At 40.2% G+C, this 26,420-nt stretch overlaps 1 protein-coding gene across 3 annotated transcripts in view; it reads left to right on the top strand.

Moving 5' to 3' along the window:
- Positions 1 to 26,420, top strand: part of LOC115134959 (methylcytosine dioxygenase tet3-B-like) — a 99,776-nt gene that overhangs the window by 65,520 nt on the left and 7,836 nt on the right. For all 3 annotated transcript variants that reach the window (XM_065023085.1, XM_029669080.2, XM_065023086.1), the window contains one exon: positions 3,818 to 4,045. In XM_065023085.1, coding sequence (XP_064879157.1) covers positions 3,818 to 4,045 — 228 coding nt within the window. The remainder of the gene's footprint in view (positions 1 to 3,817; positions 4,046 to 26,420) is intronic.

Here is a 26,420-nt window from a genome sequence, read left to right as displayed (position 1 = left end):
GGTTCTCCAATAACCGCTGCAGGACCTGCTTAACATGCTGGATGTGGCTGGAAAGCTCCTTGGAGAAAATCAGGATGTCATCCAGGTAAACGAACACAAACAGACCGATCATATCCCTCAGCACATCATTCACCAAACTTTGGAACACTGCTGGAGCGTTGGAAAGTCCAAACGGCATCACCTGGTACTCGAAATGTCCCATAGGTGTATTGAATCCAGTCAACCACTTGTCCCCCTCTTTGATCCGAACCAGACGATACGCATTGCGTAGATCAAGCTTCGTAAACACAGTAGCACCCTGTAAAGAATCGAAAGCGGAGCTCATCAAGGGCAAGGGGTACTTGTTCTTGACCGTAATATCATTCAACCCCCGATAATCAATACACGGTCAAAGAGAGCCATCCTTCTTACTCACAAAAAAAAATCCAGCTCCCAGGGGTGATGACGAGGGACGAATGAGACCTGCAGCAAGAGACTCCTTTATGTAGGTCTCCAGGGCTTCCCCGCTCAGGTCGAAAATACTGTATAACCGTCCCTTGGGAAAGGCAGCTCCAGGGAACAGCTTAATTGTACAATCATAAGGTCGGTGGGGAGGAAGTGACTGAGCTTTCTGCTTACTGAACACCTCACCCAACTCGTGATATGTTTCAGGAACCAGGGACAAATCAGGAGGAGCAGACTCACTGACCCGACTGGGGACAGCATGAGAACAGGCAGTCCTGAGGCAGTTAGCATGGCACTCAATGCTCCAACTAGTTACCTTACCAGTCACCCAATCGAACGAAGGATTGTGTTCTCTTAGCCAGGGGTATCCAAGAACCAGAGGAACATGGGGGGAAGGCAAAATTAAAAAAGAAATAACCTCTGAATGATTCCCCGACAACAACATCTTAACCGGTTCAGTCCTCATAGTGATCCGTGCCAGACTACTGCCGTTCAGAGTGGTTGCTTCAATGGCTTCAGGTAATTGCTCCTTGGAAAGCCCCAGCTGTTCCACTAAGTCGGCATCAATGAAGCTGTCATCGGCACCTGAATCAATGAAAGCGTTAATCGCTAAACTCTGATTCTTATTTATGAGGGTAGCAGGAAAACGAGGTCTGACAGGGATCTTGAGAGGTTGAAACTGGCTCGCTAACAAACCTCCCAAACTTAACGAGCCGAGCAGTTTAACGGGCGCTGAGGACAAACGGAGATGTAATGTCCCGAGCTACCACAGTAGAGGCAGCTGTTGGTCTCACGTCTACGTTGGCGCTCGTCCTTAGTTAACCCGTGCCGCCCCACTTGCATAGGTTCAGGATCTGGCGGCAGGACTCCTCCACTAATCCCGTGTAAGGGAAAATGATCAACCCGTTCTGGTCCACTTCCTGACCCGAATGGTAACCGAGTCTCAGATTGATTAGATGGACCCCACTGCTTCTCCCTCCTTCTCTCTCGGACTCTATTATCTACCCAAATAGCTAAGGTGACCAAACTATCTAGGTCACTAGGCTCTGGATAGGAGATCAGCTCGTCCTTGAGTTGCTCCGACAACCCCTGGTAAAAAAAACGCTCGTCGTTCCCAAACAGCTGAAGCCCATTCCAGAGCTCTACCACGCAGCAGCTCAATAACAAAACCTATCCTAGCCTTATCTGTGGCGTAAGAGTAGGGCTGCAGATCAAAAACTAACCCACACTGTAAAAGAAATGAACGGCATCCTCCCAGATCTCCCTCGTACTTCTCCGGTGTCGGAACCTTGGGCTCACGGAAGGAACCCGCTCCCGAATCGGCAGGTGATATGGGTGAAACAGGTGGTGGATGATCCGCCGGCAACCTGAGCTGATCCTGGATACTCGTTAATCTATCCGATAAGTTCCGGATTGAACCCGCTATCTCGTGTAGCGCCGTGTTGTGTTGTCCCAACATCTTCTCCTGCTGGGTAATGGCATGGTAAACGGAGTCCAGGTCCGCTGGGTTCATCCTTGGCCGGATCGTTCTGTCACGTTCTTTCAAAATCGAACCCAGAAGCAGACCAGGACAAGGAGAGTAGGAAGAAGGTGAGTATTTATTTACAAGTGAATGTGAATGGGTAGATATATCCAGGTGGCGTAGCGGGCAGCGGTGGTGAGTTGATGGGAGTAAATAGGTGGATCTATTTCAGCGTATCCGAATCAGCGTATTCGTCAATGTTGTTGTTTGACGCAATACGAAACATATCCCAGTCCACGTGATGGAAGCAGTCTTGGAGTGTGGAATCAGATTAGTCGGACCAGCATGGAACAAATAGCGCTCATAGAACAGATCTACTGCTTCTTAGACTTGCTTTTGATGAGAATGACAGATCTATAACTCACATTTCTATGTACATTTGGTCGGGTATGAGCTATCTTAACTTCTTGCGTCGAGCCATCCCGGATCCGGGATCGTGACTACAGCCTCAAGCCCATTACCATAACGCAACGTTAACTATTCATGAAAATCGCAAATGAAATGAAATAAATATGCTAGCTCTCAAGCTTAGCCTTTTGTTAACAACACTGTCATCTCATATTTTCAAAAATATGCTTCTCAACCATAGCAAAACAAGCATTTGTGTAACAGCATTGATAGTTAGCATAGCATTTAGCGTTAGCATTCAGCAGGCAACATTTTCACAAAAACCAGAAAACCATTCAAATAAAATAATTTACCTTTGAAGAACTTTGGATGTTTTCAATGAGGAGACTCTCAGTTAGATAGCAAATGTTCAGTTTTTCCTGAAAGATTATTTGTGCAGGAGAAATCGGTCCGTTTTCTGCGTCATGTTTGGCTACCAAAAAAAAAGAAAATTATTCATCCAAACGCCAAACTTTCTTCCACATTAACTCCATAATATCGACTGAAACATGGTAAACGTTGTTTAGAATCAATCCTCAAGGTGTTTTTCACATATCTCTTCATGATATATCATTCCTGGAAGTCTCCTCTCTGTCTCAATCACATGGATGAATGCGAGCAGCTTGGAGATTACGCAACAATTTCAACAAAGGACACCGGGCGGACACGTGGTAAATGTAGTCTCTTATGGCCAATCTTCCAATGATATGCCTACAAATACGTCACAATGCTGCAGACAACTTGGAGAAACGATAGAAAGGGCAGGCTAATTCGTGGCGCTTTCACAGCCATATAAGGAGACAATGAAAAACAGAGCGTCAAAAATCCTTCTCATTTCCTGTTTGAAGTTTCATCTTGGTTTTGCCTGTAGCATCAGTTCTGGGGCACACACAGATAATATCTTTGCAGTTTTGGAAACGTCAGAGTGTTTTCTTTCCAAAGCTGTCAATTATTATCTTTTTGTGACAAAATATTGCGCTTAAAACGGGCACGTTTTTTTATGCAATAATGAAATAGCGCCCCCATAGGTTGAAGAGGTTAAGGGAAAGAGAGGAAAAACCATCAGACACTGTGGCGCTCTAGAAATTGAGTTTGGCACCCTTACTTAGATTTGAGAGACTGGTCGGAAAATAAACCTTAGCCCCTTCCCTATATGCCTAGACCCTAGCTCTCTACTTTACTAATGTAGGTCTTGTTATAGCTTCATTAACAATGGTTTAGAATAGATATTCCTCAGTGAATAGTCTTCTTGTTAAAATGGCTAATAGACACCGCCTAGTGGCCTCAGGTGGGTATGACAGCCAAAGTCTGACAAGGACAACAGTGGCTGAAACATTACTGGGATTTCAGGGATTCTCCCGGGGCTCTCCTTTAATTTCACACAGCTTTTCCCTCATCTGTTACTGTTCGTATTTGTCCCACTCTACCTCTGATCTGTGTGTTGTCTGTCTGTGTGTTGTTCAGGAGGTGAAACTGGAGCATCGTCTGCAGAACCTGGCCACAGACCTGGGTCCTGTCTACCAGAGACTGGCCCCGGAGGCCTTCCAAAACCAGGTGGATCTGGAGCAGGCGGGCCAGGACTGCAGGCTGGGTCGGAGGACGGGCCGACCTTTCTCCGGGGTCACGGCATGTGTGGATTTCTGCGCCCACGCTCACAAAGACACACAGAACATGAACAACGGCAGCACTGTGGTATGCTACTCACATGGCTGGATTCACATGCACACACATATTTGCTGTCAAACAAACAGAGACATAGACACAGGTCAAATAAAATCAAAGTTGATTGGTCCCGTACACAGTTTAGCAGATGTTTAGTGAAATGCTTATGTTACTAGCTCCTAAATTCAGTAAAATGTCGAACAAGTACACAGATAATAAAAAAGATGGTGGTAATTGAAGCTGTTCAGCAGTCTGATGGTAATAGAAGCTGTACAACAGTCTGATGGTAATAGAAGCTATACAACAGTCTGATGGTCTGGTGATAGAAGCTGTTCATCAGTATGATGGTAATAGAAGCTGTACATCAGTCTGGTGGTAATTGAAGCTGTTCAGCAGTCTGATGGTCTGGTAATAGAAGCTATACAACAGTCTGGTGGTAATAGAAGCTGTACAACAGTCTGGTGGTAATTGAAGCTGTTCAGCATTCTGATGATCTGGTAATAGAAGCTGTCCAACAGTCTGATGATCTGGTAATAGAAGCTGTTCATCAGTCTGATGGTAATTGAAGCTGTTCATCAGTCTGATGGTCTGGTAATAGAAGCTGTCCAACAGTCTGATGATCTGGTAATAGAAGCTGTACAACAGTCTGATGGTAATAGAAGCTGTACAACAGTTTGATGATAATAGAAGCTGTACAACAGTCTGATGGTCTGGTAATTGAAGCTGTTCATCAGTCTGATGGTAATAGAAGCTGTCCAACAGTCTGATGATCTGGTAATAGAAGCTGTTCATCAGTCTGATGGTAATAGAAGCTGTCCAACAGTCTGATGGTAATAGAAGCTGTACAACATTCTGATGGTAATAGAAGCTGTACAACAGTCTGATGATCTGGTAATAGAAGCTGTTCATCAGTCTGATGGTAATAGAAGCTGTCCAACAGTCTGATGGTAATAGAAGCTGTACAACATTCTGATGGTAATAGAAGCTGTACAACAGTCTGATGGTCTGGTAATTGAAGCTGTTCAGCAGTCTGATGGTCTGGTAATAGAAGCTGTTCAACAGTCGGATGGTAATAGAAGCTGTTCATCAGTCTGATGGTAATAGAAGCTGTTCATCAGTCTGATGGTAATAGAAGCTGTCCAACAGTTGATGGTAATAGAAGCTGTTCATTAGTCTGATGGTCTGGTAATAGAAACTTTTCAACAGTCTGATGGTAATAGAAGCTTTTCAACAGTCTGATGGTAATAGAAGCTTTTCAACAGTCTGATGGTAATAGAAGCTTTTCAACATTCTGATGGTAATAGAAGCTGTTCAACAGTCTGATGGTAATAGAAGCTTTTCAACAGTCTGATGGTAATAGAAGCTTTTCAACAGTCTGATGGAAATAGAAGCTTTTCAACAGTCTGATGGTAATAGATGCTTTTCAACAGTCTGATGGTAATAGAAGCTTTTCAACAGTCTGATGGTAATAGAAGCTTTTCAACAGTCTGATGGTAATAGAAGCTTTTCAACAGTCTGATGGTAATATAAGCTTTTCAACAGTCTGATAGTAATATAAGCTGTTCATCAGTCTGATGGTCTGGTAATATAAGCTTTTCAACAGTCTGATGGTAATAGAAACTTTTCAACAGTCTGATGATAATAGAAGCTGTTCAACAGTCTGATGGTAATAGAAGCTATTCAACAGCCTGATGGTAATAGAATCTGTCCAACAGTCTGATGGTAATAGAAGCTGTTTAACAGTCTGATGGTAATAGATGCTGTTCAACAGTCTGATGGTAATAGAAGCTGTTCAACAGTCTGATGGTAATAGAAGCTGTCCAACAGTCTGATGGTAGTAGAAACTGTTCAACAGTCTAATGGTGATAGAAGATGTTTAATAGTCTGATGGTAGAAGCTTTTCAACAGTCTGATGGTAATAGAAGCTTTTCAACAGTCTGATATTAATATAAGCTGTTCATCAGTCTGATGGTCTGGTAATATAAGCTTTTCAACAGTCTGATGGTAATAGAAACTGTTCAACAGTCTAATGGTGATAGAAGATGTTTAATAGTCTGATGGTAGAAGCTTTTCAACAGTCTGATGGTAATAGAAGCTTTTCAACAGTCTGATGGTAATAGAAGCTGTTCAACAGTCTGATGGTAATAGAAGCTTTTCAACAGTTGATGGTAGTAGAAACTGTTCAACAGTCTAATGGTGATAGAAGATGTTTAATAGTCTGATGGTAATAGAAGCTGTCCAACAGTCTGATGGTAATAGAAGCTGTCCAACAGTCTGATGGTAATAGAAGCTGTCCAACAGTTTGATGGTCTGGTAATAGCAGCTGTCCAACAGTCTGGTGGTAATAGAAGCTGTCCAACAGTCTGATGGTAATAGAAGCTGTCCAACAGTCTGATGGTAATAGAAGCTGTCCAACAGTCTGATGGTAGTAGAAACTGTCCAACAGTCTGATGGTAATAGAAGCTGTTCAACAGTCTGATGGTAATAGAAGCTGTTCAACAGTCGGAAGGTAGTAGAAACTTCTCAACAGTCTGATGGTCTGGTAATTGAAGCTGTTCAGCAGTCTGATGGTCTGGTAGTAGAAGCTGTTCAACAGTCTGATGGTAATAGAAGCTGTCCAACAGTCTGATGGTAATAGAAACTGTCCAACAGTCTGATGGTAATAGAAGCTGTCCAACAGTCTGATGGTAGTAGAAGCTGTTCAACAGTCTGATGGTAATAGAAGCTGTTCAACAGTCTGATGGTAATAGAAGCTTTTCAACAGTCTGATGGTAATAGAAGCTTTTCAACATTCTGATGGTAATAGAAGCTGTTCAACAGTCTGATGGTAATAGAAGCTTTTCAACAGTCTGATGGTAATAGAAGCTTTTCAACAGTCTGATGGAAATAGAAGCTTTTCAACAGTCTGATGGTAATAGATGCTTTTCAACAGTCTGATGGTAATAGAAGCTTTTCAACAGTCTGATGGTAATAGAAGCTTTTCAACAGTCTGATGGTAATAGAAGCTTTTCAACAGTCTGATGGTAATATAAGCTTTTCAACAGTCTGATAGTAATATAAGCTGTTCATCAGTCTGATGGTCTGGTAATATAAGCTTTTCAACAGTCTGATGGTAATAGAAACTTTTCAACAGTCTGATGATAATAGAAGCTGTTCAACAGTCTGATGGTAATAGAAGCTATTCAACAGCCTGATGGTAATAGAATCTGTCCAACAGTCTGATGGTAATAGAAGCTGTTTAACAGTCTGATGGTAATAGATGCTGTTCAACAGTCTGATGGTAATAGAAGCTGTTCAACAGTCTGATGGTAATAGAAGCTGTCCAACAGTCTGATGGTAGTAGAAACTGTTCAACAGTCTAATGGTGATAGAAGATGTTTAATAGTCTGATGGTAGAAGCTTTTCAACAGTCTGATGGTAATAGAAGCTTTTCAACAGTCTGATATTAATATAAGCTGTTCATCAGTCTGATGGTCTGGTAATATAAGCTTTTCAACAGTCTGATGGTAATAGAAACTGTTCAACAGTCTAATGGTGATAGAAGATGTTTAATAGTCTGATGGTAGAAGCTTTTCAACAGTCTGATGGTAATAGAAGCTTTTCAACAGTCTGATGGTAATAGAAGCTGTTCAACAGTCTGATGGTAATAGAAGCTTTTCAACAGTTGATGGTAGTAGAAACTGTTCAACAGTCTAATGGTGATAGAAGATGTTTAATAGTCTGATGGTAATAGAAGCTGTCCAACAGTCTGATGGTAATAGAAGCTGTCCAACAGTCTGATGGTAATAGAAGCTGTCCAACAGTTTGATGGTCTGGTAATAGCAGCTGTCCAACAGTCTGGTGGTAATAGAAGCTGTCCAACAGTCTGATGGTAATAGAAGCTGTCCAACAGTCTGATGGTAATAGAAGCTGTCCATCAGTCTGATGGTAGTAGAAACTGTCCAACAGTCTGATGGTAATAGAAGCTGTTCAACAGTCTGATGGTAATAGAAGCTGTTCAACAGTCGGAAGGTAGTAGAAACTTCTCAACAGTCTGATGGTCTGGTAATTGAAGCTGTTCAGCAGTCTGATGGTCTGGTAGTAGAAGCTGTTCAACAGTCTGATGGTAATAGAAGCTGTCCAACAGTCTGATGGTAATAGAAACTGTCCAACAGTCTGATGGTAATAGAAGCTGTCCAACAGTCTGATGGTAGTAGAAGCTGTTCAACAGTCTGATGGTAATAGAAGCTGTTCAACAGTCTGATGGTAATAGAAGCTTTTCAACAGTCTGATGGTAATAGAAGCTTTTCAACATTCTGATGGTAATAGAAGCTGTTCAACAGTCTGATGGTAATAGAAGCTTTTCAACAGTCTGATGGTAATAGAAGCTTTTCAACAGTCTGATGGAAATAGAAGCTTTTCAACAGTCTGATGGTAATAGATGCTTTTCAACAGTCTGATGGTAATAGAAGCTTTTCAACAGTCTGATGGTAATAGAAGCTTTTCAACAGTCTGATGGTAATAGAAGCTTTTCAACAGTCTGATGGTAATATAAGCTTTTCAACAGTCTGATAGTAATATAAGCTGTTCATCAGTCTGATGGTCTGGTAATATAAGCTTTTCAACAGTCTGATGGTAATAGAAACTTTTCAACAGTCTGATGATAATAGAAGCTGTTCAACAGTCTGATGGTAATAGAAGCTATTCAACAGCCTGATGGTAATAGAATCTGTCCAACAGTCTGATGGTAATAGAAGCTGTTTAACAGTCTGATGGTAATAGATGCTGTTCAACAGTCTGATGGTAATAGAAGCTGTTCAACAGTCTGATGGTAATAGAAGCTGTCCAACAGTCTGATGGTAGTAGAAACTGTTCAACAGTCTAATGGTGATAGAAGATGTTTAATAGTCTGATGGTAGAAGCTTTTCAACAGTCTGATGGTAATAGAAGCTTTTCAACAGTCTGATATTAATATAAGCTGTTCATCAGTCTGATGGTCTGGTAATATAAGCTTTTCAACAGTCTGATGGTAATAGAAACTGTTCAACAGTCTAATGGTGATAGAAGATGTTTAATAGTCTGATGGTAGAAGCTTTTCAACAGTCTGATGGTAATAGAAGCTTTTCAACAGTCTGATGGTAATAGAAGCTGTTCAACAGTCTGATGGTAATAGAAGCTTTTCAACAGTTGATGGTAGTAGAAACTGTTCAACAGTCTAATGGTGATAGAAGATGTTTAATAGTCTGATGGTAATAGAAGCTGTCCAACAGTCTGATGGTAATAGAAGCTGTCCAACAGTCTGATGGTAATAGAAGCTGTCCAACAGTTTGATGGTCTGGTAATAGCAGCTGTCCAACAGTCTGGTGGTAATAGAAGCTGTCCAACAGTCTGATGGTAATAGAAGCTGTCCAACAGTCTGATGGTAATAGAAGCTGTCCAACAGTCTGATGGTAGTAGAAACTGTCCAACAGTCTGATGGTAATAGAAGCTGTTCAACAGTCTGATGGTAATAGAAGCTGTTCAACAGTCGGAAGGTAGTAGAAACTTCTCAACAGTCTGATGGTCTGGTAATTGAAGCTGTTCAGCAGTCTGATGGTCTGGTAGTAGAAGCTGTTCAACAGTCTGATGGTAATAGAAGCTGTCCAACAGTCTGATGGTAATAGAAACTGTCCAACAGTCTGATGGTAATAGAAGCTGTCCAACAGTCTGATGGTAGTAGAAGCTGTTCAACAGTCTGATGGTAATAGAAGCTGTTCAACAGTCTGATGGTAATAGAAGCTGTTCAACAGTCTGATGGTAGTAGAAGCTGTTCAACAGTCTGATGGTAATAGAAGCTGTTCAACAGTCTGATGGTAGTAGAAGCTGTTCAACAGTCTGATGGTAATAGAAGCTGTTTAACAGTCTGATGGTAATAGAAGCTGTTTAACAGTCTGATGGTAGTAGAAACTGTTCAACAGTCTAATGGTGATAGAAGATGTTTAATAGTCTGATGGTAGAAGCTTTTCAACAGTCTGATGGTAATAGAAGCTTTTCAACAGTCTGATAGTAATATAAGCTGTTCATCAGTCTGATGGTCTGGTAATATAAGCTTTTCAACAGTCTGATGGTAATAGAAACTGTTCAACAGTCTAATGGTGATAGAAGATGTTTAATAGTCTGATGGTAGAAGCTTTTCAACAGTCTGATGGTAATAGAAGCTTTTCAACAGTCTGATGGTAATAGAAGCTGTTCAACAGTCTGATGGTAATAGAAGCTTTTCAACAGTTGATGGTAGTAGAAACTGTTCAACAGTCTAATGGTGATAGAAGATGTTTAATAGTCTGATGGTAATAGAAGCTGTCCAACAGTCTGATGGTAATAGAAGCTGTCCAACAGTCTGATGGTAATAGAAGCTGTCCAACAGTTTGATGGTCTGGTAATAGCAGCTGTCCAACAGTCTGGTGGTAATAGAAGCTGTCCAACAGTCTGATGGTAATAGAAGCTGTCCAACAGTCTGATGGTAATAGAAGCTGTCCAACAGTCTGATGGTAGTAGAAACTGTCCAACAGTCTGATGGTAATAGAAGCTGTTCAACAGTCTGATGGTAATAGAAGCTGTTCAACAGTCGGAAGGTAGTAGAAACTTCTCAACAGTCTGATGGTCTGGTAATTGAAGCTGTTCAGCAGTCTGATGGTCTGGTAGTAGAAGCTGTTCAACAGTCTGATGGTAATAGAAGCTGTCCAACAGTCTGATGGTAATAGAAACTGTCCAACAGTCTGATGGTAATAGAAGCTGTCCAACAGTCTGATGGTAGTAGAAGCTGTTCAACAGTCTGATGGTAATAGAAGCTGTTCAACAGTCTGATGGTAATAGAAGCTGTTCAACAGTCTGATGGTAGTAGAAGCTGTTCAACAGTCTGATGGTAATAGAAGCTGTTTAATAGTCTGATGGTAATAGAAGCTGTTCAACAGTCTGATGGTAATAGAAGCTGTTTAACAGTCTGATGGTAATAGAAGCTGTTTAACAGTCTGATGGTAATAGAAGCTGTCCAACAGTCTGATGGTAGTAGAAGCTGTTCAACAGTATGATGGTAATAGAAGCTGTTCAACAGTCTGATGGTAATAGAAGCTGTCCAACAGTCTGATGGTAATAGAAGCTGTCCAACAGTCTGATGGTAGTAGAAGCTGTTCAACAGTCTGATGGTAATAGAAGCTATTCAACAGTCTGATGGTAATAGAAGCTGTTCAACAGTCTGATGGTAATAGAAGCTGTTCAACAGTCTGATGGTAATAGAAGCTGTTCAACAGTCTGATGGTAGTAGAAGCTGTTCAACAGTCTGATGGTAATAGAAGCTGTTTAACAGTCTGATGGTAATAGAAGCTGTTTAACAGTCTGATGGTAGTAGAAACTGTTCAACAGTCTAATGGTGATAGAAGATGTTTAATAGTCTGATGGTAGAAGCTTTTCAACAGTCTGATGGTAATAGAAGCTTTTCAACAGTCTGATAGTAATATAAGCTGTTCATCAGTCTGATGGTCTGGTAATATAAGCTTTTCAACAGTCTGATGGTAATAGAAACTGTTCAACAGTCTAATGGTGATAGAAGATGTTTAATAGTCTGATGGTAGAAGCTTTTCAACAGTCTGATGGTAATAGAAGCTTTTCAACAGTCTGATGGTAATAGAAGCTGTTCAACAGTCTGATGGTAATAGAAGCTTTTCAACAGTTGATGGTAGTAGAAACTGTTCAACAGTCTAATGGTGATAGAAGATGTTTAATAGTCTGATGGTAATAGAAGCTGTCCAACAGTCTGATGGTAATAGAAGCTGTCCAACAGTCTGATGGTAATAGAAGCTGTCCAACAGTTTGATGGTCTGGTAATAGCAGCTGTCCAACAGTCTGATGGTAATAGAAGCTGTCCAACAGTCTGATGGTAATAGAAGCTGTCCAACAGTCTGATGGTAGTAGAAACTGTCCAACAGTCTGATGGTAATAGAAGCTATTCAACAGTCTGATGGTAATAGAAGCTGTTCAACAGTCGGAAGGTAGTAGAAACTTCTCAACAGCCTGATGGTGATAGATGTTTAATAGTCTGATGGTATTTGAAACTGTTCAACAGTCTGATGGTAATAGAAGCTATTCAACAGCCTGATGGTAATAGAAGCTTTTCAACAGTCTGATGGTAATAGAAGCTGTTTAACAGCCTGATGGTAATAGAAGCTGTCCAACAGTCTGATGGTAATAGAAGCTGTTTAACAGTCTGATGGTAATAGAATCTGTCCAACAGTCTGATGGTAATAGAATCTGTCCAACAGTCTGATGGTAATAGAAGCTGTTTAACAGTCTGATGGTATTAGAAGCTGTTTAACAGTCTGATGGTAATAGATGCTGTTCAACAGTCTGATGGTAGTAGAAGCTGTTCAACAGTCTGATGGTAATAGAAGCTGTTCAACAGTCTGATGGTAATAGAAGCTGTTCAACAGTCTGATGGTAATAGAAGCTGTCCAACAGTCTGATGGTAATAGAAGCTGTCCAACAGTCTGATGGTAATAGAAGCTGTCCAACAGTCTGATGGTAATAGAAGCTGTCCAACAGTCTGATAGTAATAAAAGCTGTCCAACAGTCTGATGGTAATAGAAGCTTTCCAACAGTCTGATGGTAATAGAAGCTTTCCAACAGTCTGATAGTAATAAAAGCTGTCCAACAGTCTGATGGTAATAGAAGCTTTCCAACAGTCTGATGGTAATGAAAGCTTTCAACAGTCTGATGGTAATAGAAGCTGTCCAACAGTCTGATGGTAATATAAGCTGTCCAACAGTCTGATGGTAATAGAAGCTGTCCAACAGTCTGATGGTAATAGAAGCTGTCCAACAGTCTGATGGTAATAGAAGCTGTTTAACAGCCTGATGGTAATAGAAGCTGTCCAACAGTCTGATGGTAGTAGAAGCTGTTCAACAGTCTGATGCTAATAGAAGCTGTGCAAAAGTCTGATGGTAGTAGAAACTTCTCAACAGCCTGATGGTAATAGAAGCTGTCCAACAGTCTGATGGTAGTAGAAACTGTTCAACAGTCTAATGGTGATAGAAGATGTTTAATAGTCTGATGGTAGAAGCTTTTCAACAGTCTGATGGTAATAGAAGCTTTTCAACAGTCTGATGGTAATAGAAGCTGTTCAACAGTCTGATGGTAATAGAAGCTTTTCAACAGTTGATGGTAGTAGAAACTGTTCAACAGTCTAATGGTGATAGAAGATGTTTAATAGTCTGATGGTAATAGAAGCTGTCCAACAGTCTGATGGTAATAGAAGCTGTCCAACAGTTTGATGGTCTGGTAATAGCAGCTGTCCAACAGTCTGATGGTAATAGAAGCTGTCCAACAGTCTGATGGTAATAGAAGCTGTTTAACAGTCTGATGGTAATAGAAGCTTTTCAACAGTCTGATAGTAATATAAGCTGTTCATCAGTCTGATGGTCTGGTAATATAAGCTTTTCAACAGTCTGATGGTAATAGAAGCTTTTCAACAGTCTGATGGTAATAGAAGCTGTTTAACAGCCTGATGGTAATAGAAGCTGTTCAACAGTCTGGTGGTAATAGAAGCTGTCCAACAGTCTGATGGTAATAGAATCTGTCCAACAGTCTGATGGTAATAGAAGCTGTCCAACAGTTTGATGGTCTGGTAATAGCAGCTGTCCAACAGTCTGATGGTAATAGAAGCTGTCCAACAGTCTGATGGTAATAGAAGCTGTCCAACAGTCTGATGGTAATAGAAGCTGTCCAACAGTCTGATGGTAGTAGAAACTGTCCAACAGTCTGATGGTAATAGAAGCTGTTCAACAGTCTGATGGTAATAGAAGCTGTTCAACAGTCGGAAGGTAGTAGAAACTTCTCAACAGCCTGATGGTGATAGATGTTTAATAGTCTGATGGTATTTGAAACTGTTCAACAGTCTGATGGTAATAGAAGCTATTCAACAGCCTGATGGTAATAGAAGCTTTTCAACAGTCTGATGGTAATAGAAGCTGTTTAACAGCCTGATGGTAATAGAAGCTGTCCAACAGTCTGATGGTAATAGAAGCTGTTCAACAGTCTGATGGTAATAGAAGCTGTCCAACAGTCTGATGGTAATAGAAGCTGTTCAACAGTCTGATGGTAATAGAAGCTGTCCAACAGCCTGATGGTAATAGAAGCTGTCCAACAGTCTGATGGTAATAGAAGCTGTTCAACAGTCTGATGGTAATAGAAGCTGTTCATCAGTCTGATGGTAATAGAAGCTGTCCAACAGTCTGATGGTAATAGAAGCTGTCCAACAGTCTGATGGTAATAGAAGCTGTCCAACAGTCTGATGGTAATAGAAGCTGTCCAACAGTCTGATAGTAATAAAAGCTGTCCAACAGTCTGATGGTAATAGAAGCTTTCCAACAGTCTGATGGTAATAGAAGCTTTCCAACAGTCTGATAGTAATAAAAGCTGTCCAACAGTCTGATGGTAATAGAAGCTTTCCAACAGTCTGATGGTAATGAAAGCTTTCCAACAGTCTGATGGTAATAGAAGCTGTCCAACAGTCTGATGGTAATATAAGCTGTCCAACAGTCTGATGGTAATAGAAGCTGTCCAACAGTCTGATGGTAATAGAAGCTGTCCAACAGTCTGATGGTAATAGAAGCTGTTTAACAGCCTGATGGTAATAGAAGCTGTCCAACAGTCTGATGGTAGTAGAAGCTGTTCAACAGTCTGATGCTAATAGAAGCTGTGCAAAAGTCTGATGGTAGTAGAAACTTCTCAACAGCCTGATGGTAATAGAAGCTGTCCAACAGTCTGATGGTAGTAGAAACTGTTCAACAGTCTAATGGTGATAGAAGATGTTTAATAGTCTGATGGTAGAAGCTTTTCAACAGTCTGATGGTAATAGAAGCTTTTCAACAGTCTGATGGTAATAGAAGCTGTTCAACAGTCTGATGGTAATAGAAGCTTTTCAACAGTTGATGGTAGTAGAAACTGTTCAACAGTCTAATGGTGATAGAAGATGTTTAATAGTCTGATGGTAATAGAAGCTGTCCAACAGTCTGATGGTAATAGAAGCTGTCCAACAGTTTGATGGTCTGGTAATAGCAGCTGTCCAACAGTCTGATGGTAATAGAAGCTGTCCAACAGTCTGATGGTAATAGAAGCTGTTTAACAGTCTGATGGTAATAGAAGCTTTTCAACAGTCTGATAGTAATATAAGCTGTTCATCAGTCTGATGGTCTGGTAATATAAGCTTTTCAACAGTCTGATGGTAATAGAAGCTTTTCAACAGTCTGATGGTAATAGAAGCTGTTTAACAGCCTGATGGTAATAGAAGCTGTTCAACAGTCTGGTGGTAATAGAAGCTGTCCAACAGTCTGATGGTAATATAATCTGTCCAACAGTCTGATGGTAATAGAAGCTGTTTAACAGTCTGATGGTAATAGATGCTGTTCAACAGTCTGATGGTAATAGAAGCTGTTCAACAGTCTGATGGTAATAGAAGCTGTCCAACAGTCTGATGGTAGTAGAAACTGTTCAACAGTCTAATGGTGATAGAAGATGTTTAATAGTCTGATGGTAGAAGCTTTTCAACAGTCTGATGGTAATAGAAGCTTTTCAACAGTTGATGGTAGTAGAAACTGTTCAACAGTCTAATGGTAATAGATGCTTTTCAACAGTCTGATGGTAATAGAAGCTTTTCAACAGTCTGATGGTAATATAAGATTTTCAACAGTCTGATAGTAATATAAGCTGTTCATCAGTCTGATGGTCTGGTAATATAAGCTTTTCAACAGTCTGATGGTAATAGAAGCTGTTCAACAGTCTGATGGTAATAGAAGCTGTCCAACAGTCTGATGGTAGTAGAAACTGTCCAACAGTCTGATGGTAGTAGAAACTGTTCAACAGTCTAATGGTGATAGAAGATGTTTAATAGTCTGATGGTAGAAGCTTTTCAACAGTCTGATGGTAATAGATGCTGTTCAACAGTCTGATGGTAGTAGAAGCTGTCCAACAGTCTGATGGTAGTAGAAACTGTTCAACAGTCTAATGGTGATAGAAGATGTTTAATAGTCTGATGGTAGAAGCTTTTCAACAGTCTGATGGTAATAGAAGCTTTTCAACAGTCTGATGGTAATAGAAGCTGTTTAACAGCCTGATGGTAATAGAAGCTGTCCAACAGTCTGATGGTAATAGAAGCTGTTTAACAGCCTGATGGTAATAGAAGCTGTCCAACAGTCTGATGGTAGTAGAAGCTGTTCAACAGTCTGATGGTAATAGAAGCTGTTCAACAGTCTGATGGTAGTAGAAACTTCTCAACAGCCTGATGGTGATAGAAGATGTTTAATAGTCTGATGGTATTTGAATCTGTTCAACAGTCTGATGGTAATAGAAGCTGTCCAACAGTCTGATGGTAATAGAAGCTGTCCAACAGTCTGATGGTAATAGAAGCTATTCAACAGTCTGATGGTAATAGAAGCTGTCCAACAGTCTGATGGTAATAGAATCTGTCCAACAGTCTGATGGTAATAGAATCTGTCCAACAGTCTGATGGTAATAGAAGCTGTTTAACAGTCTGATGGTAATAGAAGCTGTTTAACAGTCTGATGGTAATAGAAGCTGTCCAACAGTCTGATGGTAATAGATGCTGTTCAACAGTCTGATGGTAGTAGAAGCTGTTCAACAGTCTGATGGTAATAGAAGCTGTTCAACAGTCTGATGGTAATAGAAGCTGTTCAACAGTCTGATGGTAATAGAAGCTGTCCAACAGTCTGATGGTAATAGAAGCTGTCCAACAGTCTGATGGTAATAGAAGCTGTCCAACAGTCTGATGGTAATAGAAGCTGTCCAACAGTCTGATAGTAATAAAAGCTGTCCAACAGTCTGATGGTAATAGAAGCTTTCCAACAGTCTGATGGTAATAGAAGCTTTCCAACAGTCTGATAGTAATAAAAGCTGTCCAACAGTCTGATGGTAATAGAAGCTTTCCAACAGTCTGATGGTAATGAAAGCTTTCAACAGTCTGATGGTAATAGAAGCTGTCCAACAGTCTGATGGTAATATAAGCTGTCCAACAGTCTGATGGTAATAGAAGCTGTCCAACAGTCTGATGGTAATAGAAGCTGTCCAACAGTCTGATGGTAATAGAAGCTGTTTAACAGCCTGATGGTAATAGAAGCTGTCCAACAGTCTGATGGTAGTAGAAGCTGTTCAACAGTCTGATGCTAATAGAAGCTGTGCAAAAGTCTGATGGTAGTAGAAACTTCTCAACAGCCTGATGGTAATAGAAGCTGTCCAACAGTCTGATGGTAGTAGAAACTGTTCAACAGTCTAATGGTGATAGAAGATGTTTAATAGTCTGATGGTAGAAGCTTTTCAACAGTCTGATGGTAATAGAAGCTGTTCAACAGTCTGATGGTAATAGAAGCTTTTCAACAGTTGATGGTAGTAGAAACTGTTCAACAGTCTAATGGTGATAGAAGATGTTTAATAGTCTGATGGTAATAGAAGCTGTCCAACAGTCTGATGGTAATAGAAGCTTTTCAACAGTTGATGGTAGTAGAAACTGTTCAACAGTCTAATGGTAATAGATGCTTTTCAACAGTCTGATGGTAATAGAAGCTTTTCAACAGTCCGATGGTAATAGAAGCTTTTCAACAGTCTGATAGTAATATAAGCTGTTCATCAGTCTGATGGTCTGGTAATATAAGCTTTTCAACAGTCTGATGGTAATAGAAACTGTTCAACAGTCTAATGGTAATAGAAGCTGTTCAACAGTCTGATGGTAATAGATGCTGTTCAACAGTCTGATGGTAATAGAAGCTGTTCAACAGTCTGATGGTAATAGAAGCTGTTCAACAGTCTGATGGTAGTAGAAACTTCTCAACAGCCTGATGGTGATAGAAGATGTTTAATAGTCTGATGGTATTTGAATCTGTTCAACAGTCTGATGGTCTGGTAATAGAAGCTATTCAACAGTCTGATGGTAATAGAAGCTGTCCAACAGTCTGATGGTAATAGAATCTGTCCAACAGTCTGATGGTAATAGAATCTGTCCAACAGTCTGATGGTAATAGAAGCTGTTTAACAGTCTGATGGTAATAGATGCTGTTCAACAGTCTGATGGTAGTAGAAGCTGTTCAACAGTCTGATGGTAATAGAAGCTGTTCAACAGTCTGATGGTAATATAAGCTGTTCAACAGTCTGATGGTAATAGAAGCTGTCCAACAGTCTGATGGTAATAGAAGCTGTCCAACAGTCTGATGGTAATAGAAGCTGTCCAACAGTCTGATGGTAATAGAAGCTGTCCAACAGTCTGATAGTAATAAAAGCTGTCCAACAGTCTGATGGTAATAGAAGCTTTCCAACAGTCTGATGGTAATAGAAGCTTTCCAACAGTCTGATAGTAATAAAAGCTGTCCAACAGTCTGATGGTAATAGAAGCTTTCCAACAGTCTGATGGTAATAAAAGCTTTCCAACAGTCTGATGGTAATAGAAGCTGTCCAACAGTCTGATGGTAATAGAAGCTGTCCAACAGTCTGATGGTAATAGAAGCTGTCCAACAGTCTGATGGTAATAGAAGCTGTCCAACAGTCTGATGGTAATAGAAGCTGTTTAACAGCCTGATGGTAATAGAAGCTGTCCAACAGTCTGATGGTAGTAGAAGCTGTTCAACAGTCTGATGGTAATAGAAGCTGTTCAACAGTCTGATGGTAGTAGAAACTTCTCAACAGCCTGATGGTGATAGAAGATGTTTAATAGTCTGATGGTATTTGAATCTGTTCAACAGTCTGATGGTCTGGTAATAGAAGCTATTCAACAGTCTGATGGTAATAGAAGCTGTCCAACAGTCTGATGGTAATAGAATCTGTCCAACAGTCTGATGGTAATAGAATCTGTCCAACAGTCTGATGGTAATAGAAGCTGTTTAACAGTCTGATGGTAATAGATGCTGTTCAACAGTCTGATGGTAATAGAAGCTGTTCAACAGTCTGATGGTAATAGAAGCTGTCCAACAGTCTGATGGTAGTAGAAACTGTTCAACAGTCTAATGGTAATAGAAGCTGTCCAACAGTCTGATGGTAATAGAAGCTGTCCAACAGTCTGATGGTAATAGAAGCTGTCCAACAGTTTGATGGTCTGGTAATAGCAGCTGTCCAACAGTCTGATGGTAATAGAAGCTGTCCAACAGTCTGATGGTAATAGAAGCTGTTTAACAGTCTGATGGTAATAGAAGCTTTTCAACAGTCTGATAGTAATATAAGCTGTTCATCAGTCTGATGGTCTGGTAATAGAAGCTTTTCAACAGTCTGATGGTAATAGAAGCTGTTTAACAGTCTGATGGTAATAGAAGCTGTTCAACAGTCTGATGGTAATAGAAGCTGTCCAACAGTCTGATAGTAATAAAAGCTGTCCAACAGTCTGATGGTAATAGAAGCTTTCCAACAGTCTGATGGTAATAGAAGCTTTCCAACAGTCTGATAGTAATAAAAGCTGTCCAACAGTCTGATGGTAATAGAAGCTGTCCAACAGTCTGATGGTAATAGAAGCTGTCCAACAGTCTGATAGTAATAAAAGCTGTCCAACAGTCTGATGGTAATAGAAGCTTTCCAACAGTCTGATGGTAATAGAAGCTTTCCAACAGTCTGATAGTAATAAAAGCTGTCCAACAGTCTGATGGTAATAGAAGCTTTCCAACAGTCTGATGGTAATAAAAGCTTTCCAACAGTCTGATGGTAATAGAAGCTGTCCAACAGTCTGATGGTAATAGAAGCTGTCCAACAGTCTGATGGTAATAGAAGCTGTCCAACAGTCTGATGGTAATAGAAGCTGTCCAACAGTCTGATGGTAATAGAAGCTGTTTAACAGCCTGATGGTAATAGAAGCTGTCCAACAGTCTGATGGTAGTAGAAGCTGTTCAACAGTCTGATGGTAATAGAAGCTGTTCAACAGTCTGATGGTAGTAGAAACTTCTCAACAGCCTGATGGTGATAGAAGATGTTTAATAGTCTGATGGTATTTGAATCTGTTCAACAGTCTGATGGTCTGGTAATAGAAGCTATTCAACAGTCTGATGGTAATAGAAGCTGTCCAACAGTCTGATGGTAATAGAATCTGGCCAACAGTCTGATGGTAATAGAATCTGTCCAACAGTCTGATGGTAATAGAAGCTGTTTAACAGTCTGATGGTAATAGATGCTGTTCAACAGTCTGATGGTAATAGAAGCTGTTCAACAGTCTGATGGTAATAGAAGCTGTCCAACAGTCTGATGGTAGTAGAAACTGTTCAACAGTCTAATGGTAATAGAAGCTGTCCAACAGTCTGATGGTAATAGAAGCTGTCCAACAGTCTGATGGTAATAGAAGCTGTCCAACAGTTTGATGGTCTGGTAATAGCAGCTGTCCAACAGTCTGATGGTAATAGAAGCTGTCCAACAGTCTGATGGTAATAGAAGCTGTTTAACAGTCTGATGGTAATAGAAGCTTTTCAACAGTCTGATAGTAATATAAGCTGTTCATCAGTCTGATGGTCTGGTAATAGAAGCTTTTCAACAGTCTAATGGTAATAGAAGCTGTTTAACAGTCTGATGGTAATAGAAGCTGTTCAACAGTCTGATGGTAATAGAAGCTGTTCAACAGTCTGATGGTAATAGAAGCTGTCCAACAGTCTGATGGTAGTAGAAACTGTTCAACAGTCTAATGGTGATAGAAGATGTTTAATAGTCTGATGGTAGAAGCTTTTCAACAGTCTGATGGTAATAGAAGCTTTTCAACAGTTGATGGTAGTAGAAACTGTTCATCAGTCTGATGGTCTGGTAATAGAAGCTGTTCAACAGTCTGATGGTAATAGAAGCTGTCCAACAGTCTGATGGTAGTAGAAACTGTTCAACAGTCTAATGGTGATAGAAGATGTTTAATAGTCTGATGGTAGAAGCTTTTCAACAGTCTAATGGTAATAGATGCTTTTCAACAGTCTGATGGTAATAGAAGCTTTTCAACAGTCTGATGGTAATATAAGCTTTTCAACAGTCTGCTAGTAATATAAGCTGTTCATCAGTCTGATGGTCTGGTAATAGAAGCTTTTCAACAGTTGATGGTAGTAGAAACTGTTCAACAGTCTAATGGTAATAGATGCTTTTCAACAGTCTGATGGTAATAGAAGCTTTTCAACAGTCCGATGGTAATAGAAGCTTTTCAACAGTCTGATAGTAATATAAGCTGTTCATCAGTCTGATGGTCTGGTAATATAAGCTTTTCAACAGTCTGATGGTAATAGAAACTGTTCAACAGTCTAATGGTAATAGAAGCTGTTCAACAGTCTGATGGTAATAGATGCTGTTCAACAGTCTGATGGTAATAGAAGCTGTTCAACAGTCTGATGGTAATAGAAGCTGTCCAACAGTCTGATGGTAATAGAAGCTGTCCAACAGTCTGATGGTAATAGAAGCTGTCCAACAGTCTGATGGTAATAGAAGCTGTTTAACAGCCTGATGGTAATAGAAGCTGTCCAACAGTCTGATGGTAGTAGAAGCTGTTCAACAGTCTGATGGTAATAGAAGCTGTTCAACAGTCTGATGGTAGTAGAAACTTATCAACAGCCTGATGGTGATAGAAGATGTTTAATAGTCTGATGGTATTTGAATCTGTTCAACAGTCTGATGGTCTGGTAATAGAAGCTATTCAACAGTCTGATGGTAATAGAAGCTGTCCAACAGTCTGATGGTAATAGAATCTGTCCAACAGTCTGATGGTAATAGAATCTGTCCAACAGTCTGATGGTAATAGAAGCTGTTTAACAGTCTGATGGTAATAGATGCTGTTCAACAGTCTGATGGTAGTAGAAGCTGTTCAACAGTCTGATGGTAATAGAAGCTGTTCAACAGTCTGATGGTAATAGAAGCTGTTCAACAGTCTGATGGTAATAGAAGCTGTTCAACAGTCTGATGGTAATAGAAGCTGTCCAACAGTCTGATGGTAATAGAAGCTGTCCAACAGTCTGATGGTAATAGAAGCTGTCCAACAGTCTGATGGTAATAGAAGCTGTCCAACAGTCTGATAGTAATAAAAGCTGTCCAACAGTCTGATGGTAATAGAAGCTTTCCAACAGTCTGATGGTAATAGAAGCTTTCCAACAGTCTGATAGTAATAAAAGCTGTCCAACAGTCTGATGGTAATAGAAGCTTTCCAACAGTCTGATGGTAATAAAAGCTTTCCAACAGTCTGATGGTAATAGAAGCTGTCCAACAGTCTGATGGTAATAGAAGCTGTCCAACAGTCTGATGGTAATAGAAGCTGTCCAACAGTCTGATGGTAGTAGAAACTTCTCAACAGCCTGATGGTGATAGAAGATGTTTAATAGTCTGATGGTATTTGAATCTGTTCAACAGTCTGATGGTCTGGTAATAGAAGCTATTCAACAGTCTGATGGTAATAGAAGCTGTCCAACAGTCTGATGGTAATAGAATCTGTCCAACAGTCTGATGGTAATAGAATCTGTCCAACAGTCTGATGGTAATAGAAGCTGTTTAACAGTCTGATGGTAATAGATGCTGTTCAACAGTCTGATGGTAATAGAAGCTGTTCAACAGTCTGATGGTAATAGAAGCTGTCCAACAGTCTGATGGTAGTAGAAACTGTTCAACAGTCTAATGGTAATAGAAGCTGTCCAACAGTCTGATGGTAATAGAAGCTGTCCAACAGTCTGATGGTAATAGAAGCTGTCCAACAGTTTGATGGTCTGGTAATAGCAGCTGTCCAACAGTCTGATGGTAATAGAAGCTGTCCAACAGTCTGATGGTAATAGAAGCTGTTTAACAGTCTGATGGTAATAGAAGCTTTTCAACAGTCTGATAGTAATATAAGCTGTTCATCAGTCTGATGGTCTGGTAATAGAAGCTTTTCAACAGTCTGATGGTAATAGAAACTGTTTAACAGTCTGATGGTAATAGAAGCTGTTCAACAGTCTGATGGTAATAGAAGCTGTCCAACAGTCTGATAGTAATAAAAGCTGTCCAACAGTCTGATGGTAATAGAAGCTTTCCAACAGTCTGATGGTAATAGAAGCTTTCCAACAGTCTGATAGTAATAAAAGCTGTCCAACAGTCTGATGGTAATAGAAGCTTTCCAACAGTCTGATGGTAATAAAAGCTTTCAAACAGTCTGATGGTAATAGAAGCTGTCCAACAGTCTGATGGTAATAGAAGCTGTCCAACAGTCTGATGGTAATAGAAGCTGTCCAACAGTCTGATGGTAATAGATGCTGTTCAACAGTCTGATGGTAGTAGAAGCTGTTCAACAGTCTGATGGTAATAGAAGCTGTTCAACAGTCTGATGGTAATAGAAGCTGTTCAACAGTCTGATGGTAATAGAAGCTGTTCAACAGTCTGATGGTAATAGAAGCTGTCCAACAGTCTGATGGTAATAGAAGCTGTCCAACAGTCTGATGGTAATAGAAGCTGTCCAACAGTCTGATGGTAATAGAAGCTGTCCAACAGTCTGATAGTAATAAAAGCTGTCCAACAGTCTGATGGTAATAGAAGCTTTCCAACAGTCTGATGGTAATAGAAGCTTTCCAACAGTCTGATGGTAATAAAAGCTTTCCAACAGTCTGATGGTAATAGAAGCTGTCCAACAGTCTGATGGTAATAGAAGCTGTCCAACAGTCTGATGGTAATAGAAGCTGTCCAACAGTCTGATGGTAATAGAAGCTGTCCAACAGTCTGATAGTAATAAAAGCTGTCCAACAGTCTGATGGTAATAGAAGCTTTCCAACAGTCTGATGGTAATAGAAGCTTTCCAACAGTCTGATAGTAATAAAAGCTGTCCAACAGTCTGATGGTAATAGAAGCTTTCCAACAGTCTGATGGTAATAAAAGCTTTCCAACAGTCTGATGGTAATAGAAGCTGTCCAACAGTCTGATGGTAATAGAAGCTGTCCAACAGTCTGATGGTAATAGAAGCTGTCCAACAGTCTGATGGTAATAGATGCTGTTCAACAGTCTGATGGTAGTAGAAGCTGTTCAACAGTCTGATGGTAATAGAAGCTGTTCAACAGTCTGATGGTAATAGAAGCTGTTCAACAGTCTGATGGTAATAGAAGCTGTTCAACAGTCTGATGGTAATAGAAGCTGTCCAACAGTCTGATGGTAATAGAAGCTGTCCAACAGTCTGATGGTAATAGAAGCTGTCCAACAGTCTGTTGGTAATAGAAGCTGTCCAACAGTCTGATAGTAATAAAAGCTGTCCAACAGTCTGATGGTAATAGAAGCTTTCCAACAGTCTGATGGTAATAGAAGCTTTCCAACAGTCTGATAGTAATAAAAGCTGTCCAACAGTCTGATGGTAATAGAAGCTTTCCAACAGTCTGATGGTAATAAAAGCTTTCCAACAGTCTGATGGTAATAGAAGCTGTCCAACAGTCTGATGGTAATAGAAGCTGTCCAACAGTCTGATGGTAATAGAAGCTGTCCAACAGTCTGATGGTAATAGAAGCTGTCCAACAGTCTGATGGTAGTAGAAGCTGTTCAACAGTCTGATGGTAATAGAAGCTGTTCAACAGTCTGATGGTAGTAGAAACTTCTCAACAGCCTGATGGTGATAGAAGATGTTTAATAGTCTGATGGTATTTGAATCTGTTCAACAGTCTGATGGTCTGGTAATAGAAGCTATTCAACAGTCTGATGGTAATAGAAGCTGTCCAACAGTCTGATGGTAATAGAATCTGTCCAACAGTCTGATGGTAATAGAATCTGTCCAACAGTCTGATGGTAATAGAAGCTGTTTAACAGTCTGATGGTAATAGATGCTGTTCAACAGTCTGATGGTAATAGAAGCTGTTCAACAGTCTGATGGTAATAGAAGCTGTCCAACAGTCTGATGGTAGTAGAAACTGTTCAACAGTCTAATGGTAATAGAAGCTGTCCAACAGTCTGATGGTAATAGAAGCTGTCCAACAGTCTGATGGTAATAGAAGCTGTCCAACAGTTTGATGGTCTGGTAATAGCAGCTGTCCAACAGTCTGATGGTAATAGAAGCTGTCCAACAGTCTGATGGTAATAGAAGCTGTTTAACAGTCTGATGGTAATAGAAGCTTTTCAACAGTCTGATAGTAATATAAGCTGTTCATCAGTCTGATGGTCTGGTAATAGAAGCTTTTCAACAGTCTGATGGTAATAGAAGCTGTTTAACAGTCTGATGGTAATAGAAGCTGTTCAACAGTCTGGTGGTAATAGAAGCTGTCCAACAGTCTGATGGTAATAGAAGCTGTTCAACAGTCTGATGGTAATAGAAGCTGTCCAACAGTCTGATAGTAATAAAAGCTGTCCAACAGTCTGATGGTAATAGAAGCTTTCCAACAGTCTGATGGTAATAGAAGCTTTCCAACAGTCTGATAGTAATAAAAGCTGTCCAACAGTCTGATGGTAATAGAAGCTTTCCAACAGTCTGATGGTAATAAAAGCTTTCCAACAGTCTGATGGTAATAGAAGCTGTCCAACAGTCTGATGGTAATAGAAGCTGTCCAACAGTCTGATGGTAATAGAAGCTGTCCAACAGTCTGATGGTAATAGAAGCTGTCCAACAGTCTGATGGTAATAGAAGCTGTTTAACAGCCTGATGGTAATAGAAGCTGTCCAACAGTCTGATGGTAGTAGAAGCTGTTCAACAGTCTGATGGTAATAGAAGCTGTTCAACAGTCTGATGGTAGTAGAAACTTCTCAACAGCCTGATGGTAATAGAAGATGTTTAATAGTCTGATGGTATTTGAATCTGTTCAACAGTCTGATGGTCTGGTAATAGAAGCTATTCAACAGTCTGATGGTAATAGAAGCTGTCCAACAGTCTGATGGTAATAGAATCTGTCCAACAGTCTGATGGTAATAGAATCTGTCCAACAGTCTGATGGTAATAGAAGCTGTTTAACAGTCTGATGGTAATAGATGCTGTTCAACAGTCTGATGGTAATAGAAGCTGTTCAACAGTCTGATGGTAATAGAAGCTGTCCAACAGTCTGATGGTAGTAGAAACTGTTCAACAGTCTAATGGTAATAGAAGCTGTCCAACAGTCTGATGGTAATAGAAGCTGTCCAACAGTCTGATGGTAATAGAAGCTGTCCAACAGTTTGATGGTCTGGTAATAGCAGCTGTCCAACAGTCTGATGGTAATAGAAGCTGTCCAACAGTCTGATGGTAATAGAAGCTGTTTAACAGTCTGATGGTAATAGAAGCTTTTCAACAGTCTGATAGTAATATAAGCTGTTCATCAGTCTGATGGTCTGGTAATATAAGCTTTTCAACAGTCTGATGGTAATAGAAGCTTTTCAACAGTCTGATGGTAATAGAAGCTGTTTAACAGTCTGATGGTAATAGAAGCTGTTCAACAGTCTGGTGGTAATAGAAGCTGTCCAACAGTCTGATGGTAATAGAAGCTGTTCAACAGTCTGA

Source organism: Oncorhynchus nerka, linkage group LG10, assembly GCF_034236695.1.
Source record: "Oncorhynchus nerka isolate Pitt River linkage group LG10, Oner_Uvic_2.0, whole genome shotgun sequence".
Classification (NCBI taxonomy): domain Eukaryota; kingdom Metazoa; phylum Chordata; class Actinopteri; order Salmoniformes; family Salmonidae; genus Oncorhynchus; species Oncorhynchus nerka.
This window is presented reverse-complemented; position numbering and strand designations above follow the sequence as displayed.